The sequence below is a fragment of the Cannabis sativa genome, chromosome 8 (assembly GCF_029168945.1).
Source record: "Cannabis sativa cultivar Pink pepper isolate KNU-18-1 chromosome 8, ASM2916894v1, whole genome shotgun sequence".
NCBI classification, from domain to species: domain Eukaryota; kingdom Viridiplantae; phylum Streptophyta; class Magnoliopsida; order Rosales; family Cannabaceae; genus Cannabis; species Cannabis sativa.
The window spans coordinates 44768510-44786387 of NC_083608.1; the positions used below are offsets into that span (position 1 = coordinate 44768510).

Sequence of the window (17878 nt, forward strand, 5' to 3'; positions counted from 1 at the left end):
TTACCTTATTTATACAAATTAATTATTAGTATAAATATTTAAGATATTATATGGTCATAAATGCATAATTAATTATATATTATGGAATTAAGTATTTAATTTATTATCATACAATAATTGTATTAATTTGTATTTATTTGGCAAATTTATGTTTAATGCAATTAATTTAGATTTGCATGATTTAAATGCTATACATAAATTCCTTTTATAGTGCTAGATATATTTAGAAATATTCAAACATTAAGATAGGTTGAATATTTTATATAGCACATTAAGTTTCATAAAACTTCATAAAATATTCATAAAACTTCCTAAAATGAATAAAATATGAATAAAATGTAAGTAATTTTGTGGTTTGACATAAGAAAACATGAATTTGGGACAAATGCTCATATCTAGAACGGTTTTTAATGATCTTCGGACGACCACACTAGGAGCATTAATCTCAGTGATTGTCTACTATGTTAATAACGAAATTACTTTTAGGTAGAGCCCAATACCTAATGTCAAGTGAAAATATAATTTTATATAATTAGGGAGTAGCCACAGCATCCTTATTTGTATAAAATTATATATTAATTAAAATTCACCTTAATGGACATAACTTGTAATTAATTATATAGGTATAATAATTTTACCCCACAGGGATTTTATTATATTTGTATAATTAATTAGGATAATATGTTAAATTAAATTTTCTTAATTTACCCCACAGGGAGTTATGGAGATTTAATTTAATAGTGTTATCACAAATTTAATAAAGATAGATAATAAACTTCATTTTCCTAAACTAATTGTTTAATTAAATCTATCATAAAGTTCATATAATTTTATTAAATTTAAAATTTAGCCCACAGGCAATTTTGGATTTAATAAAATTTTAATCTTCAGTTTATACTTTGGTGTCAAGTGAACCACATAATTTTAAATAATTAGGGAGTAGCCACAGCATCCTTAATTATATAAAATTATATACATTAAGTGGATTAAGATCACATAATGGACATGAATTATGTGAACATAATAATCTTACCCTACAGGGATTTTATTATATTCACATGATTAATATGTTAAATTAAATTCTCTTAATTTATCCCACAGGAAATTATGTAGATTTAATTTAATAATTTTATCATAAAGTATAAAATTTTGAAACATTTATAAATAATTAAGTGTTTCATACCTTTCATTAAGATAGAAATATTAAACTTTAAGTTTTTCATAAATTGTGTAAATCTATCATAATCTACATCTAAATCTAATCTTATTAAATTAAAAATTTAGCCCACAGGCAATTTTTGTTTAATAAGATTTCATATTTAAGCATGTTTATTCATTGGTAAAAACATGATTCATTTAAACCTCAAAACTATATATGTAATTTTATTACATCACTATTCATAAATTTCTTCCATACTAGTAGAAAATTTCTTCCATAACAGTAGAAATTTTCAAAATTTATTCTGATAATTTCATCTAGCATATACAGTTTTTACTGTATAATTAAGAAAAATAAATCACACTTTATTATCACCAATAAATTTTAATTTATTGTGTATGAATTCATTCTAATATAGTTAATGTGATTATTAACACATAGTGGATTATTTTAGATTGTTATTCCACATTCATAATTTCTTGCAAGGTTTACAAATAAACCTAAGAAAGTCAGTAACTGTGAGCAAATCTTATCCACAGACAAGATAACTTCTCACATTTAGAAGTTTAAGGAACAAGCAATATAGTAGTGGCTTTGTTTTAAAATTGGCAAAGATCTTTATGTTCCAAGATTCTATTGAAACTTGATTTAGACACATTTAGAGGTCTTTACTACAAATGATGTCACTCATAAAGATATGCAAGTTCAATCTGACAATAAGAAATGTGTTATTAATAAGAATTCTTCTACATTATAGCACCAAAAATTATGGAACATATCTCCATAAATAGAATAAATGTTAGTAAATGGTGGGGATCTTCATTACACTTGATTTTACTAACTTTATTTAGAACTTGTGTGAATTTCATTAAGAATATGTATTCCAACAAGTCAAAATCGGTGCATACTAGAATTCTATCATATTAGAAATCATACAAGTCAATTAATTTTGAAGACATGGACTCAAATTTCGCATCTCTTTTTTAATGATTACTCACATAAATTATATTTCTACGAAAGTATAGATTTATATGTTTCAAAGACATTTAAATCTTAAGTAGAGAAATAGTGCATTTTGCATATTAAGATAGTGAGATCAAATATAAAATGGAGAATACTACATTAAAATTCGTGAGTATGGATAAACTCCCAGTCTATTTGCAAATTTTCTTTAAAAGCATGGGTTCATTGCCCGATACATATGCTTGGTACACCCAAATTGTAGTGTGTAACAGATTTAAGAAACTAAGCATTTTTTGGACATGGGGTGGAGCCTACATAGCAAACTCCAATCTTTCCTAAATCTTTGTCTATTGATACTCAACAATGGGGTGTACATATCGAATCGTATTCTAACCAAAGTTGTTTCTCAAACATATTTTGAGTTGTGATAAGGTTGAAAACGGACTTGATGACATGTACACATTTTATAAATACCCATATATAGTTAGAGTACAGTTGTCAAAGAAAAGATCTGGGCCCTAAACCATAAATGAGCATATTTCATTTGAAAAGCTATAAGGTTTAAGGGTTACATATTTTATTATCCATCTCACAACACTAGAATTGTGGAATTAAGAATTGACTTGATCAGTGGGAGTGATCAATCTAGGAACCTAGTTTCCGAGAAAGATCATTCATATTTTCTCAAACTTCCACCTCAAGTGTTAGATTAATTATGATTCACAACATCCCTTAAGATTAATGGTTATTGAGAATTCATAACTAATCATTAATAATATACAAGTCATTGGTAAAATTCTAATAAGTTATGTTATTTAGTAATTGCTTACAATTTCTAAAATAACATGTTATTGAACCATTTGCTCTTTTAAGAGTTTGTTGGTCCATCCTTAAGATGACTTATTAGAACAGTAAGATCAATGTTTTCTAGTGATTACATTTTGTACAATAAGAGTTCAACTACAATATTAATTTGAGACACAAATTAAATTATAGAATGATAAAGAATTGAAGTTGTAGTACAATATGCCATGAATGAAGAAATGAATATCTTAAATAGCAATAAAGTTTATCTTTAGTAAAGTTGTCTAATGGGGTGGAGAACATTAATTAAGCATAGGTTTTTTCACCAATAATATTCATTAGGCAACATTGAGAAACATAAAGATATAAAAGAATATTCATTGCTAAGAAGTTCATTTTGAACTAAGAATCAATAACAAATGAGATTTACATTCTCACTTGTTTTTATAAAAGATTCTATTATAGACCTTGGCATTTGTTGCTTGTTTCAATTCATTAATCAATTCCAAACAGTGAACTAGAGAAGAAGGTATACAGTTGCCATAAAGATTTTTCTCTAATAGTGGTGAACATATGCAAGCTTAAGATGTCTACCTATAGATTAAAACAAACATCTCACAAATTGGTATTATATCATCTTTTCCTTTAGGTTTGAAAAGAGAATTATGGAAATAATTATATACCAGAAGGTTAGTGGGAGTAATATTTGTTTTATACGTAGACAATATGTTACTTGCAAATGATGATAAAAGTTTTCTATATAAGTTGAAATAATTCATATCTCAAATTATTATTTTGAGATAAGGAATATAAATAATATATATATTTTTAATTAATTAGAGAGTAGCCACAGCATCTCTGATTAAATAAAATTATGTATTATTCATACGATATAACTTTTATCTTTAAGTGTGATAAATTCAACTCGAACCAAAGATACGAAAAATGATCCGGAGTGAGAATAAATTAAGAACATTCATTTGCTTCTATTTTAGAAGCCTAATGTATGCCTAAGAGTCTGAATAAGACTTTGCATTACATTTGTTTCAGGATCGTTAAGTAGTATCAGAATAACTAAAGTTAAGACCACTTTATTTTTCATACAAAGTGATGAGGTATCTTTAAGATACAAAAAATTATATTCATACATATTTTAAGATGAATTGACCATCTGGAAATATAGTTAACCAATTAGATTCTAACATACTTCACTGGTTGTATTTATTAACGTAAATCAATATTTTATTACGTCCTTAAGATTACCAGTAAGTTATATTGTAGAGAATCTTGATTGTTATTTCACTATAGAAGTCGATTCATTTATTGTTTTGAGGATACATCTCGTATGATGTATTATAGAGTTTCATAGTAGGCCTAGAGTTCGAATTACGGTTTCATTAGGCCATTAAGAAAATTTTGCGATAAATTCAGCTACAATATTTATGGCTAATAACTCTAAGAGTACTGGTCGAAGCTAGCATATCGACATTAAGTATTTAGCCATAAAAAGGCGTGATAAGTGGTCATTAATCATGCAAACTGAATTGGGTGATCGCATAGATCCTTGACTAAAGGCATGCCGCAACACAAATTCAAGGATCATAAAGTAAATATGGGATTCAGTTAACCCATATGCAGTTTTTTTTTTATTTGTACAACCAAAAATTATTTAATGAAACTCTAATTTCGATATTTTCTCATATTTATGTGCACCTTAATTTCATCTGAGAAAATTATCGTAAGAGGACCTGAATAAACATAAGGGTTAGGGTTTATTCACTTAAGTACATTGCCACATAAAGTACATTGTTATATAATAAATATATCGTAATACATGGAAGATAATACTCGACTTATAATGAGGACATGTCGCTATGATTCGTATGTTTATTATATAATGAGGAACGTTTGGGTTTGAATGTTTTAGTTTAAATGCTGACCAAGTGGGAGAATATTAGAATATTTCTAATTAAGGAAATAAAATAATATTATTGATTCTGATAAATGAATATTTTATATTCATTGAATCGAACGAGAATCAATTACGTAATATTCTATATATGGTCGATTTCGTATTCATTACTCGATTTGATTTCTGAATTAATTGTCAAAATATTCGACAATTAATGTAGCACGTATATACGATGGAGTATCTCACCTATAAATATAGGGTCTCGGTCCCCGAGCTCCTCACTCATTCTGTTCATAACAGCAAATTCCATCTAAAGAGAGTTGAGAGAGCGAGGAAGCCCGATTACCCATGGTAGTCAATTTCCTTTGCAGATCAAAGCTTATGTGGATTTGAAGCTCAAGATTCAATGGCTGGAGGTATTTCGATCCTTATTCATAGTGTATATATGTTTGATTAATTCCGCACTTAATACTTAAACATATACATTTCAGTTTATACATATAAAAGTCTAACACATATACCAACCCACATTATTAGTTTGGTGCTGACTCATATGCCACATGTCAATATTTTAGTCCACATCATCAAGCCAACATTTAGTGTAAGCAAACCTATAGTTACCAAGATAACACATTATTCTAAAATATATATTTTTTTTATTTTCTCTTTCTTTCATATAAGTTCTCTTAAAAAAAAAAACTCAAATATAGTTAACAACTTAACTTTATGAGTTGCTCATCATGGAATTAATGACTTTTTAAGAAAAAATAACTTTTTTAATAAAAAAAATATCACTGTCTATATTGAGTAACACTTCATATAAAATTAATCTTAAAAATTAGACCACATTGCATATGTAACAAGACTACTCTAATGAGCAAACCCCCATTGATTGTGACAAGACTTCTAAAATAATCCCAAATTGAATTGAGATACATTATATTCCATTTAAAAAAACGAGTAGACAGAGTTCCATTAAGAGATTAAAAGACAGTATTTAACAATATAAAAAAGTGAATTGATAATTTTTATAAAACACACGGCTTAAATTTATTTTTATACCACCCAAAATTATTCTTCTTCATCCTTTATATTATTTGTGATTCCACTTTTCTAATAAAGAAAGAGAGTGATTCGTCTACTTTTTTGTTAATAAGGTAACGGAACGAACTTCAATTCGTAGGACGCCGCCGTTTGCTAAGATGTGCTTCCACATCGTGAGCAGTAGGAGGAGAATCCCTTGTTTGGGGCAGGAGTATCGACGACAAGTCGTGCCTGAAGTTATTCATGCACATCTTGAGGAGCTCTTGCTGAGTAAACTTCTGGGGACAGGCAAAAGTAGGGGCTCGCCACCTTCACAAAAATAAAGAAGCATCTATAATTGATAATTGTACACTATTGTTGTCTGCCAAATCACTAGGCACGTGTTACCACCAGGAGCCTTGACTATAGATGACATGTCAAGGAATAGGTGGGACCCACTTGTGTTCTCCCAAATTAGGATGGAATCTACTTGGGACACATACGATCAACAATGACGAAATCAGAAATAAAATTTACGTGGGACGATTATCTATTTTTATAGTAAAATATTAAAGGTTTATGTGGTGCCTAGTACCCTTTATAGAGTATCATAAAACTATTGGTATAATTTAATATCAAATCTCAATAGAAAACCAATAACTACCTCATGGTAGTATTGAAAATCATAGTGCTTAATAGCAATACTGAATTATATATTTATAGAATTAACTATAATAAAATATAAATTAATAGATGATTATGTTAAAATAAATTTTAGTGTCGTATTTTAAATTAAATGTTAAGTTCAAATCACATCAATAATACAAAAAGTAAAGTGGAGGTATGAAATTTTTAACTTTTAACCTCCTTAAGATTTAAATATAGATTTACTAATACACCAAACGATACAATTTGATAATATACACCTCTTAAAATTTTTATTTGGACTTACATTAACCAGGGCCGGCCCTGAAAATATATGGGCCCAAGACGAAATAAATTTTAGGGTCCTCAAAAATACATTAAAAAAAATATCAAAAAAAGAGTGTTATGGGATTTGGACCCATGACCTTGAACATTATGGCTTCCACCTCAACCAACTAAGCTATGAATATTTATTGTTTATAATACACTTAATTTTACTTAAATAAAAAGCTAATAATTTTTTTTTATTTTTTTATTTTGGGCCCCCGAAAAGTGTGGGCCCTAGGCACGGGCCTAGCCTGCCTATGCCTAGGGCCGGCCCTGACATTAACTTAAATTTGGGTTGATCGGATAGTGTTCTTTGTTGTGTTAGCCCATATTATTAGTGATTAATAGTTAATGGGCTTAGTATCTATTGGGCTTAGCATCTTAGCATCAATAATTAATGAGCTTTTCTAGTTAACTAAAGCCTTTAATGAGCAGCCCCAATCCAACTAGAGTTATGTAACTAAGTCCCCCTCTAACTCTATAAATACATATTGTCCCATCACAATTGTATACTTTTGATAATCAGATAAATAAAACTGTTTCTGATTTAAAGATCTAGGGAGGAAGACTTAGTTGATAGTATTGCTAATATAATCTAATCCGTACGATCTAATCCAATCCAATTCGCACGATCCAATCCAATCTAATTTGCACAAGTGCGAATATTCTAAAATCTATACTCGTGCGGACTGGATGTTAATTGAAATACACATATTTATATATATTTGAAAATGAATTATATATACAATTAATATTTTAATATAAAAAATAATAATTTAAAAATTTAATACATATGATAGAAATATATTTCAAAATATAGTAAATCAAATGTCTATTTTATTATTATTTACAAGAAAAATATAATTTAAAACAAAATTCAACATTTCTTTATAAATGTAATTTTTTTTCTTGATTTAATTTTTTTAATTTTTTGTTTTATTTATTTTAATTTGTTGTTGGAGACATAAAACAATAATAATTTATTTTATTTTATTATTAGTTATGCGAAAAAAATATTTTTTAAATAAATGTTAAATAATTTAATATTAAAAAGTAACAAATTTAAAATAACTGATTCAACCTGTACTTTTGTGAATTGGATTGAATTGGATTTGAGTTGGTATGCAAATTAGATTGAATCCAAAATATGAAATCCGTACTAGTACAAATTGAATGTACTATAAGCAAAATGGCGTGTGTGAGTATTTGAGTAAATATTTTGACTTTAGAAAATTTTTTATGTAAAAATCTCTAATATTTCGGCCATAGTTAATTTGGAGATAATTAATCGTTAATAGCCATATCATATGTATGTAGGGAAGGTTGTCAATAATATGTTATGATATATGAGCAATATGGACCCCAAATTTAGGCAAGTATTAATTAATTACTTGGCGTTTTGGACAAGCCATAGCCTTTTCAAATAATTGTAATGTTGGTTATTGGTTATTGTTATTGGTATAGCTTTATTAACGGAGTTATATATATGAGAATTAATTGAAAATATTTTAATATAATTAGTGGTATATATTCACACATAATATAAGTTTGTGTACCACCAAAAAAGAAAATGATGATGATGAGCACCAGAAAACCTCGAGTGATGGTGGTACCTTTTCCAGCCCAAGGTCATGTGAAACCCCTTCTCTTCTTTGCTCACAAGCTTGCCCAACATGGCTTTAGAATCACTTTCGTTTACACTGATTTCATCCATAACAGGATCTTGAGTACTAGTACTGATCATCATCATGCCATGAATAATAATAATAATATTAATGATTTTGATAAGGCAAGATCAGAGAACATCGAGTTTGTGTCAATCCCAGATGGGCTGAGTCCTGAGGCCAATAGAAATGATGTGACTGTTTTAGCTAAAGCAGTGATAGAAAATATGGCTGTGCACCTTGAAAAGCTCCTATTATCTATAAATGGAAATAGTAGTAATTCGAACGACAAGATTAGTTGTGTCGTTTCTGATGTTTATATGGGTATTGGCATGGAAGTTGCAGCTAAGATGGGTATTGAAGGTGCAATGTTTTGTCCTTGTTCGGTTGCTAATCTCTGCACAATAATGAATATACCAAAAATGATACGTGATGGGATTCTCGATGATTCTTATGGTACGTACCTTTATATGTATATTTAATCTATTATATATAAATAATAGTGTTTCAATGGTTACATTACCAAATTTGATTATTACATTTATCTTTTTGTTTTTGGATCATTATAATTAAAAGTGATTAATTTAGAAATTAACTAAAAATAATTAATAAATTATCTTCAACCTAATAATATTCTATTTTTCTTTTCACAAAAAAATCCTATTTTATTTTATTTTCTTATTAATATTAAAAATAAAAATATTTATCAATATTAATTATTAAAAAAGGTTTATCAAATATTTTAATTAAAAATTTTATTTATTTTAAGTGTATAATTAATTATAAATAGTTTAAAATTTTTAAAAAATTTACTTGTTAATAACTTAATATATAGCAGGTTAAAAATGTAACCAAATAGTCACCCATAATCTTATTTGTGTTATTAAAATTTAATATATAGAGTTTCATTTGTTAGAATTTAATAATTAAGTTGTATACTACTAAGTACCTTAAAATGACTTTGACCATCTCCAATTGGATAAACAAAAGTTAATTAATTATATTAGTTACAAATAAAAGTTTTGTGATATTTTTGCATTAACTTTTACTATTACGCTCCAATGTATAATTGTAAATCTTGATACAAAGTTTAAGAGAAATAATGCTAAAGAGCATTAATGGTGATTAGCACCCTCTATGTGTCAATATCGCAATTGATCCAACTAAGTATAAGTAGTTTAATATAATAAATTTTAGGGAATATTGCTAGCCAATCGCAATGCGACATGCCTAGAGGTGCTAGACATCACAAAAAAATACAATTTGTTTTGGCTAAATATATTTTTAATTATAATATTTATTGTGACTAAAACTAAATTTGTGACAACTTGTATCTAAATACGATGTTTTAGTCACAAATAATTTTTTATTATTACTAAAAGTCATATTTTATTAAAAAAAATTATATGTAGTGAGTATTTAAACATGATTTGTTCGACACAACGTATAGAGAAGAGAAGTAGACAAGACTGTAATAAAGTGTTTGATGACACTGAGGAATTTACAATTAAACTATACAAAACCATCATATATAAAAAAAATTAAATTTATAGCTATTCACCTGCCAAAAACACAAAAAAACATGCTGATGATTCTCTTTTCATGCTCTTCACTAAAACTTTCCCTAAATTACATTTAAAAACATTGTTTGATTATAATCACTTTTATCAGTAGAATTATTCAGCTATTTTATATATACTTGTAACTTGTAAGTACTTAAAATACGTGAATTGTTTATTAACTGATTCACATTATTTTCCAGGAAATAGTCCAAACCAAAATCAAATAATTCAATTGTCTTCAGGCATGCCTAGTGCAAACACATCAAAGTTACCATGGAAGGATCAGGACTTAGTTGGGCAAAAGTATGGGTTCCAAGTTCATTTTAAAGCCTATGAATGTGCAAAAACTGCACATTGGTGTCTCTTTAATACAACTTGTGACATCGAATCGGTTGCGCTTTCTTTATTTCCAAAATTTCTCCCAATAGGGCCATTAATAGCAAACAGAGCTAATAGGCTTTTAGATATTTCCCAATCACAATTTTGGGCTAATGACTCTTCTTGCATAAGTTGGCTTAATCAACAAAAGGATTGCTCAGTCATATACATCGCATTTGGTAGCTTCACTATACACGAGCAACACCAATTTTATGAGTTGGCTCATGGACTTAAGCTCACTCGTAGGCCATTCCTTTGGGTTGTTCGTCCAGGATTTATCTCAAGTGAAAAGACAAAAAGTACTATGTTTGACCCATTACATACATTTTTGGGAATTGAAAATATGGTTGGAAAGATTGTTAGTTGGGCACCTCAACAAGAGGTTTTGAGTCATCCTGCTATTGCTTGTTTTGTAACTCATTGTGGTTGGAATTCAACCATGGAAGGTTTGAGTAATGGAGTGCCTTTTCTGTGTTGGCCTTATTTTTCTGACCAATTTATGAATAAGGACTATATATGTGATTTTTGGAAGGTTGGAATGGAGTTTGTAGCGGATGAAAAAGGCATCATAACAAAGGAAGAGGTGAAAGATAAAGTTGATAAACTTTTAAATGATGTGGAAATTAGAAAAAGGTCAATGCAATTCAAAGAATTGGCAATGAAAAATATAGCAGAGGATGGTCAATCTTCAAAGAATTTTAATAACTTTATCAAATGGTTGGAGTCCTTATAATCCAACATTATCAACATCTCAAAGTTAAGAATATTAAAAAGTTATAACCATCATGTTAATGTAATGTAATGGGTTATGTTGTAATATTATTTTATTGTAGCGACTATTTTGTACTGTCTACATCAGTGTACATGTTTACAATATACTATTGTGTGTATAAATTATAATATATTTTTATAACACTATATTTGTGTTTGTATTGTATGTAGTGACTTACTGATCACTCTTCACTCCTAATTGATTCATTTATTGATATAGTCTATGTTCTTATGTTTTGTAATAATTTACTATTGATTCTATGTGGGACAATATTTACAATATTCTCTTTTAAGATGGTAACTATTTTTTGCTCACCAAACTTCAAGAAATACGGTTCTGATACCATGTTGAGAATCATAGAGTTCTATCTTAAAATTAAATGTTGATAAGTGAGTAGCTCATGTTCTTAATATGATCCAATACTCTATTTATTCCATGTGGGACAATATCCACAATATTTTCTCTCAAGATAGTTTTGGTAATAAGTGTAGTAGCTCATATTCTTATAAATGACTCAATATCATATTGAGAATACAAATTTTGAAGATTTTGCTGTCAAAATTTAAATTTTTAAGATTTATTGCTGGCAAAATAAAAGTATTGAAAATTTTACACTATTTACTCTTAATATATATATTATTATGCAAATAAACTAAATAATTATTAGAAAATTAATAAATGCTATTAAATCGAAGTATTTCTCTTATGAGCATTGTTATTGGACACTAGTGTTATCTAATATTTTTTATAAGTAGTGTATCATAATTGGTTAGCGATATTACCTAAAAGTTATAAGTTATATAGAATCTTATACTTAATTATACTAATAGCAGTATGACACCAAAGAAAATATTAGACACCAATAATATCTTTTAGCAACTCTCTTCTCTTATTACTAACACATATATCTTGACATTTCCAACACACAAGTCACTACCTACCTCATAATAAATGTTATTAAATCGAAGTTTTTTTTTAATAATAATTTACTACAAAAACGATGTATATGATTAATGGCATTTAAAGATTTTGTTGTACATATGCAGTAGTAGTTGCGTTTTAATTAATACAGCTCTATCAACCCAGTTGTCATTGGTTTTGTAATGCCGAGTAGCTAGTCATCAATATCATCATATTCATGATTTAATATCGGAGAAAATTGAGCTGTAATGTATGGAGAATGCAGTTTTTGGTCCCATCTCAGCTAACTATTTATGCTCTCCCATCTTCGTCTCATTTTTGTCTAATAATCAGTATCCTGGTAGGAGAATATCTATCGGTTATAAGAAACTCAACATATTAAGGCAAAATGAAAAAAAAAATAATTTTTTTTTAAAATAATTGATTTTTTAAAATTAAATTATTACAATATTCTCACAAATATATTTTATGTCTTCATAATTCATAGAAGATAAAAGATATATCTACCTCAAAGTTAAATAAAATAAACAGCAAAACTCAATAGAAGATAAAAAATAAATTTGTCTCAAAGTTTGAAAAACAAAAACAAAAATAATATCATAACCTAAGTATAGTATCATAGTCTCATACCTCTCAAATCTCTACACAAATTAAAAAGTAAAGAAAGATGAAACTAAGAATTGAAAAGAAAATATGTTTACACTTGTAATCAATAATGATCACCAGTTTACTATCGTCATTAGATCTTCATAATTTAAACATATAATATATAATTTTGATTATGGATGATAATCAAAATTAATTTTAATTATCAATGATATGTATATAAATATTATATATATGTTAAGAATAAAAAGAAAATTATATATATCTATATCGAGATTGGATATGGTGTGGATAGTATTATCCCCGCTCTTGTCCTATTCCCGCTTCGGGTAGTGATATTGTCTCCTATCACCGCCACATTAACCACTAAGACAAAAAATCTCTACTCCATTAGGAGCTGGTCTCTGTAATTACGCAGTCCCGCGATATAAATTTCTATCAAGGTACATATGTTTTCCATATGGGGAGTGTTTTTGTGGTAGTTTCTCTTAAAATGAGATTTTTAACTCTTAATTCTTTTTGAATTTTCAACACTTAAAAATTTAAAATAGTTATAATTTTATTAAATTTTATGATATAGTTAATTTTTCTTAAAAAAAATTAATTCAAATAGTTATTATAATATTGAAAATAAATAATTTATTTATATATATGTGATGTAGAATGATTGATAAACTCTAATCTTTCCCTAAATAATTATTCAAAATATCATATTACATGAAAAATAGTGAGATACTTAGTACTATAATGTTAGCATACAATGTCAAGTATTAAAATTATACTCAAATTTTTGGCCAAAAACACGATGAGATATTAAAATTTTGAGTGGTCATAACAAGACATAATGCCTTTCCATAATACCAAAAAAATATTATAAAAACCACCTTAGGATAATATTTTTTGAAACATTAAGAAAAAGTCATGGCACTGAAGTATTATTAATTATTTTAATATACAATATATATATAATGTACATTTAAATGAGCATTATCTTTATTAGTTATATTTTTTCATTTATATTTATAGTATTATTGATTAGTAATATTTAATAGCAATAAATAATAATATTTGGAGATATATCAACAACAACCACGATATATATTCTTGACATTTACACCACAAACGTCACAAAAATAATGTATAATAGTGACATTTTTTTTTTTTTATGTACAACTATAGCTTATCATTTAGCCAGTTATTGTTATATATCATAATTATGTGATCCCCAGTTCGTTCATGACATGCATGGCTAGAAAAACTAGACATATCTAAATTAATATATATCATAAATATTTATTTATTTATATATCTAAGAACCTCACTTAATTAAATGCTCACAATCGAATTTTGGGTTTTGATTGTTGACTATAGCTAACTATAGAAAGAAAAAATGAGTACTAAAAAAGAGAGAGTAATTGTTATACCATTTCCAGCTCAAGGCCATGTGAAACCCTTGGTGCTCTTTTCTCACAAGCTTGCCCAACATGGTTTTAAAGTCACTTTCGTTTACACTGAGTTTGACTATAACCGAATCATGAGTGCCATGAAGAGCCATCGTGATTATGATGATGGTAATATTGAGTTGGTGTCAATCCCAGATGGTCTGAGGCCAGAGCACGATAGAGTTGATCTTGGGGATTTAAGTGGAGCAATCACGAAAAGTTTCCCTATAGAGATTGAAAAACTGATAAGAGCATCGAAGGAGAAGATTAGGTGTGTGGTTTCCGATGTTTATGTTGGTTGTGCGTTGGAAGTGGCAACTAAGATGGGTGTCAAAACAGCTGCATTTTGCCCTTCTTCGGCTGCTCTTCTTCTCTACATTTTGCATATACCAAAGATGGCACACGATGGGATCTTGGATGTTTCCGATGGTATGTATGCATTATTATTATTATTTTAAAATGAGGTCATAATTAATATATTTTAGGGGAATTATTTTATATACTGTTTTTTTTAATTTTTTTTTTTAAATTTGCCGTTTGGATTTCTAAAGTGGTTGCAGCGCTAGTTGCAATAAAGATTTTTATACGATTTTTTGTTGCAAATTAGGTTGCAATAAGAATTTTTATATAAGATTTCGTAAAAATATAAAAAAAAAAAAACTGTTTTCAAATGTACATTCTATTTCATCATACAGTACCTTATGTAAATAATAGTGGATTATTGTAATTGCTTTCCTTTATTTTGTTTTATTTGTTAATCACGATTTTGAGATATTATTCATATTTTTTTGTTGCACTGATTTGTATTAGTATTTGGTTATTATAATTGGATTTCTTATGCTTTTTTTTTTTTTTTTTTTTAAATATATGTATATATTATATGCTACTTATATATATTTATATGTTTTGTTGGTTTTTCATCATGCTTTCATCTCTCATATTGTATTTGAAGTGTTTTATAATAATTCCCTTAAAAAAAAAAAAGAAGTATTTTATAATAAACTAATTATGAATGTCACAAAAATTTAATAGATTAATTAAAAATATTTAATATTTTATTATTAAGGGAATATAAATTATTATTCTTTTATTTTAAAAAATAAATATTTGTTAATTATATTTACTTACTTTACAGGAAGTTCAACCCAGAAACAAATAATTCAACTATCTGGTAACATGCCTAGCATAAACACAGAAAAGTTTCCATGGAACCAGGCCCGTCTCAAGGTGTTGAGAGACCTAGGGCGAAATTTGAAACGGGGCTTTTTTTACAAAAAAATAAAATAAATATTATATAATTTTATTTATTTTTACTTTGAGATTATTATTGAAATTTTGACACAATATAATTTAACTTTTTATCTTCATATAACAAATAATTTTTCTCACCATATAAGGTAACTTAACGTAATATTTAATTATAATTAATAGCATCTTTATTGAAGTGTTATATATTTTAGGCCTTTTGTAAAAAAAAAAAAAAAATCAATAGTATGTCAAAAATTATGTTAATTTTTTTTCATATATGTAATAAGTTTTTATAAATTTTAAAAAATAAATAATAATTAATAAATATATTTTTTATTTAAGTTATAATATTCTTGTTAGTTATTTTTTAAAAATATTTGATTTATTTATTAGAATTACAATAAATTATTTTATCTGTTTGATTGCATCAAGAATAATTTTTAAAAAATTGTTTACTAAACATAATCTTTGCTCCTTACTAAAAATATTTATAACATAATATTTTTTTTTAAATAATATTTTTTTAAGAAAAAAAACCCCAACAATTTACTATAAATTTATTTCTAAACATTATATGATATATATATTTTTAGGTAATGCATTGAATATATCTTAAAATATTATATTTTTATCAAATAAATAAATAAACATACATATCTTTTACAAATTTTAACCATACCTTTGAATTTTTAAAACAAATAAAATGTGAGGGAGGTAGGAATCGAACTCAGCACCCAGACCTCAACATAAAACCCCTCTATTACCAACTGTGCTATAAGCCATTTTATGTAATTATTGAACCAAAATTTATATATATACATATATTATATTTTTATTTTTTTATATATATAATATTAATTTTTATTTTTTCGGGGCCTTCGAAATTGTGGGGCCTGGGGCCAAGGCCCCGGCTGCCCCACTCTCTGGCCGGCCATGCATGGAACATTGGTGATTCAACTACACAAAAGATAACATTTCATCTTTGTTTCAAAGCATGTCAAGCTTCACAAATACCAGATTGGATTTTGTGCAATACAACTCATGATATTGAATCTTCTGCACTTTCCTTAAATCAAAAGTTTCTTCCAATAGGCCCATTAATGGTAAACAAAACTAATAACAATAGTTTATCAGATATTACAGGATCACAATTTTGGGCTGAAGACTCATCTTGTTTAAATTGGCTTGATCAACAACAACCTTGCTCAGTCATATACATTGCATTTGGTAGCATGGCAATCCATGACAATGCCCAAGTTCTTGAACTAGCTCGAGCCTTAGAGCTCATTGGTAAGCCCTTTCTTTGGGTTGTTCGTCCAGGTTTCATTTCACGGGAATTGAATCAGGATTTATTTGACCCAAACAAATTTATAGGCAAAAATAGTTTTGGAAAAATAGTTAGTTGGACACCTCAACAAAAGGTTTTGGGTCACCCTTCTATTGCTTGCTTTGTCAGTCATTGTGGTTGGAACTCGACTATAGAAGGTTTAAGCAATGGAGTGCCTTTCTTGTGTTGGCCTTATTTTGGTGATCAATTTTTGGATAAGAGCTATATATGTGATGTTTGGAAAGTTGGGATGGAGTTTGAACCCAACCAAAATGGAATCATAGTGAGTGAAGAGATAAAAAGGAAAGTAGATAAAGTTTTAGGTGATGAGGATATAAGGAAAAGGTCATTGGAATTGAAGGAATTGATCCTCAAAAATATAGCTACAGATGGTCAATCTTCAAAAAATATGAATAAATTTACTGAATGGTTAAAGGTGTTATAATAAGGATTTTTTTATTCTAGGTACTTGTATTCTTATTTGATTTAGTATTCATCACTAAATGAACAAGATCCAATAATATTATGTCCTAAGGTTTTAATGTGGGGATATTGTGAATTACATTTTCTTTATATTAATGATAATAAACATTTTATATATAGCAAAACCTCCTATTGTCTCATGAATTTAGTTATATTTAACTGTACAATCAAAAAATTTGGTGTGGCAATAATACCAGCTGCCAAACTTTATTATTCCTTTCGCAAATTTACGGTGCCCATTAATTTTTGTTGTTTAAATGTCAGCGAGGATCATTCACATGTACACATGTGGCACATTTTAGTCTAGATAATATAAGAAAATTATTTTTTTAATAGCATAATTAAATGACTTGCAATTAAAACCATGATAAATAAATAGTAAATATCATTTTGGATTCCGGATTTTATAGAAGTTATTCATTAAATTCTTTGTTTTGTTATGACAATTCAAACCATGTTTTTCAAAATGGTAAAAAAAATAGATCTATTATAAAATATAAAATATTAATAAAATGATAACTAATATGCAAACACAGTGATGTTTGGTTAGAACTAGTGGCATGTTTACTAATAAGTAATGGGAATCAATAGTAAGCTAATCATTCCCTTACATTTGTTTACTTGCATTATTAAAATTAGGAA

The 17878-nt window shown here is 27.4% G+C and overlaps 1 protein-coding gene across 1 annotated transcript; it reads left to right on the plus strand.

Moving 5' to 3' along the window:
• The first annotated feature begins 8283 nt into the window (after positions 1–8283).
• LOC115699550 (UDP-glycosyltransferase 83A1) lies at positions 8284–17309 on the plus strand. The gene is made up of 4 exons (XM_030627022.2): positions 8284–8953; positions 14170–14607; positions 15314–15382; positions 16363–17309. The coding sequence occupies exons 1-4, from the start codon at positions 8404–8406 to the stop codon at positions 17196–17198; spliced, it is 1893 nt and encodes a 630-aa protein (XP_030482882.2). The 5' UTR covers positions 8284–8403; the 3' UTR covers positions 17199–17309.
• The last annotated feature ends 569 nt before the right edge of the window (positions 17310–17878 follow it).

Excerpts from the sequence above, each read along its gene's own strand:
- LOC115699550 (XM_030627022.2), top strand. The coding sequence starts at position 8,404 with ATGATGATGATGAGCACCAGAAAACCTCGAGTGATGGTGGTACCTTTT. Across the intron at positions 14,608-15,313 it reads GATCTTGGATGTTTCCGATG|GAAGTTCAACCCAGAAACAA; the intron begins GTATGTATGCAT and ends CTTACTTTACAG. Across the intron at positions 15,383-16,362 it reads CATAAACACAGAAAAGTTTC|CATGGAACATTGGTGATTCA; the intron begins CATGGAACCAGG and ends TGGCCGGCCATG.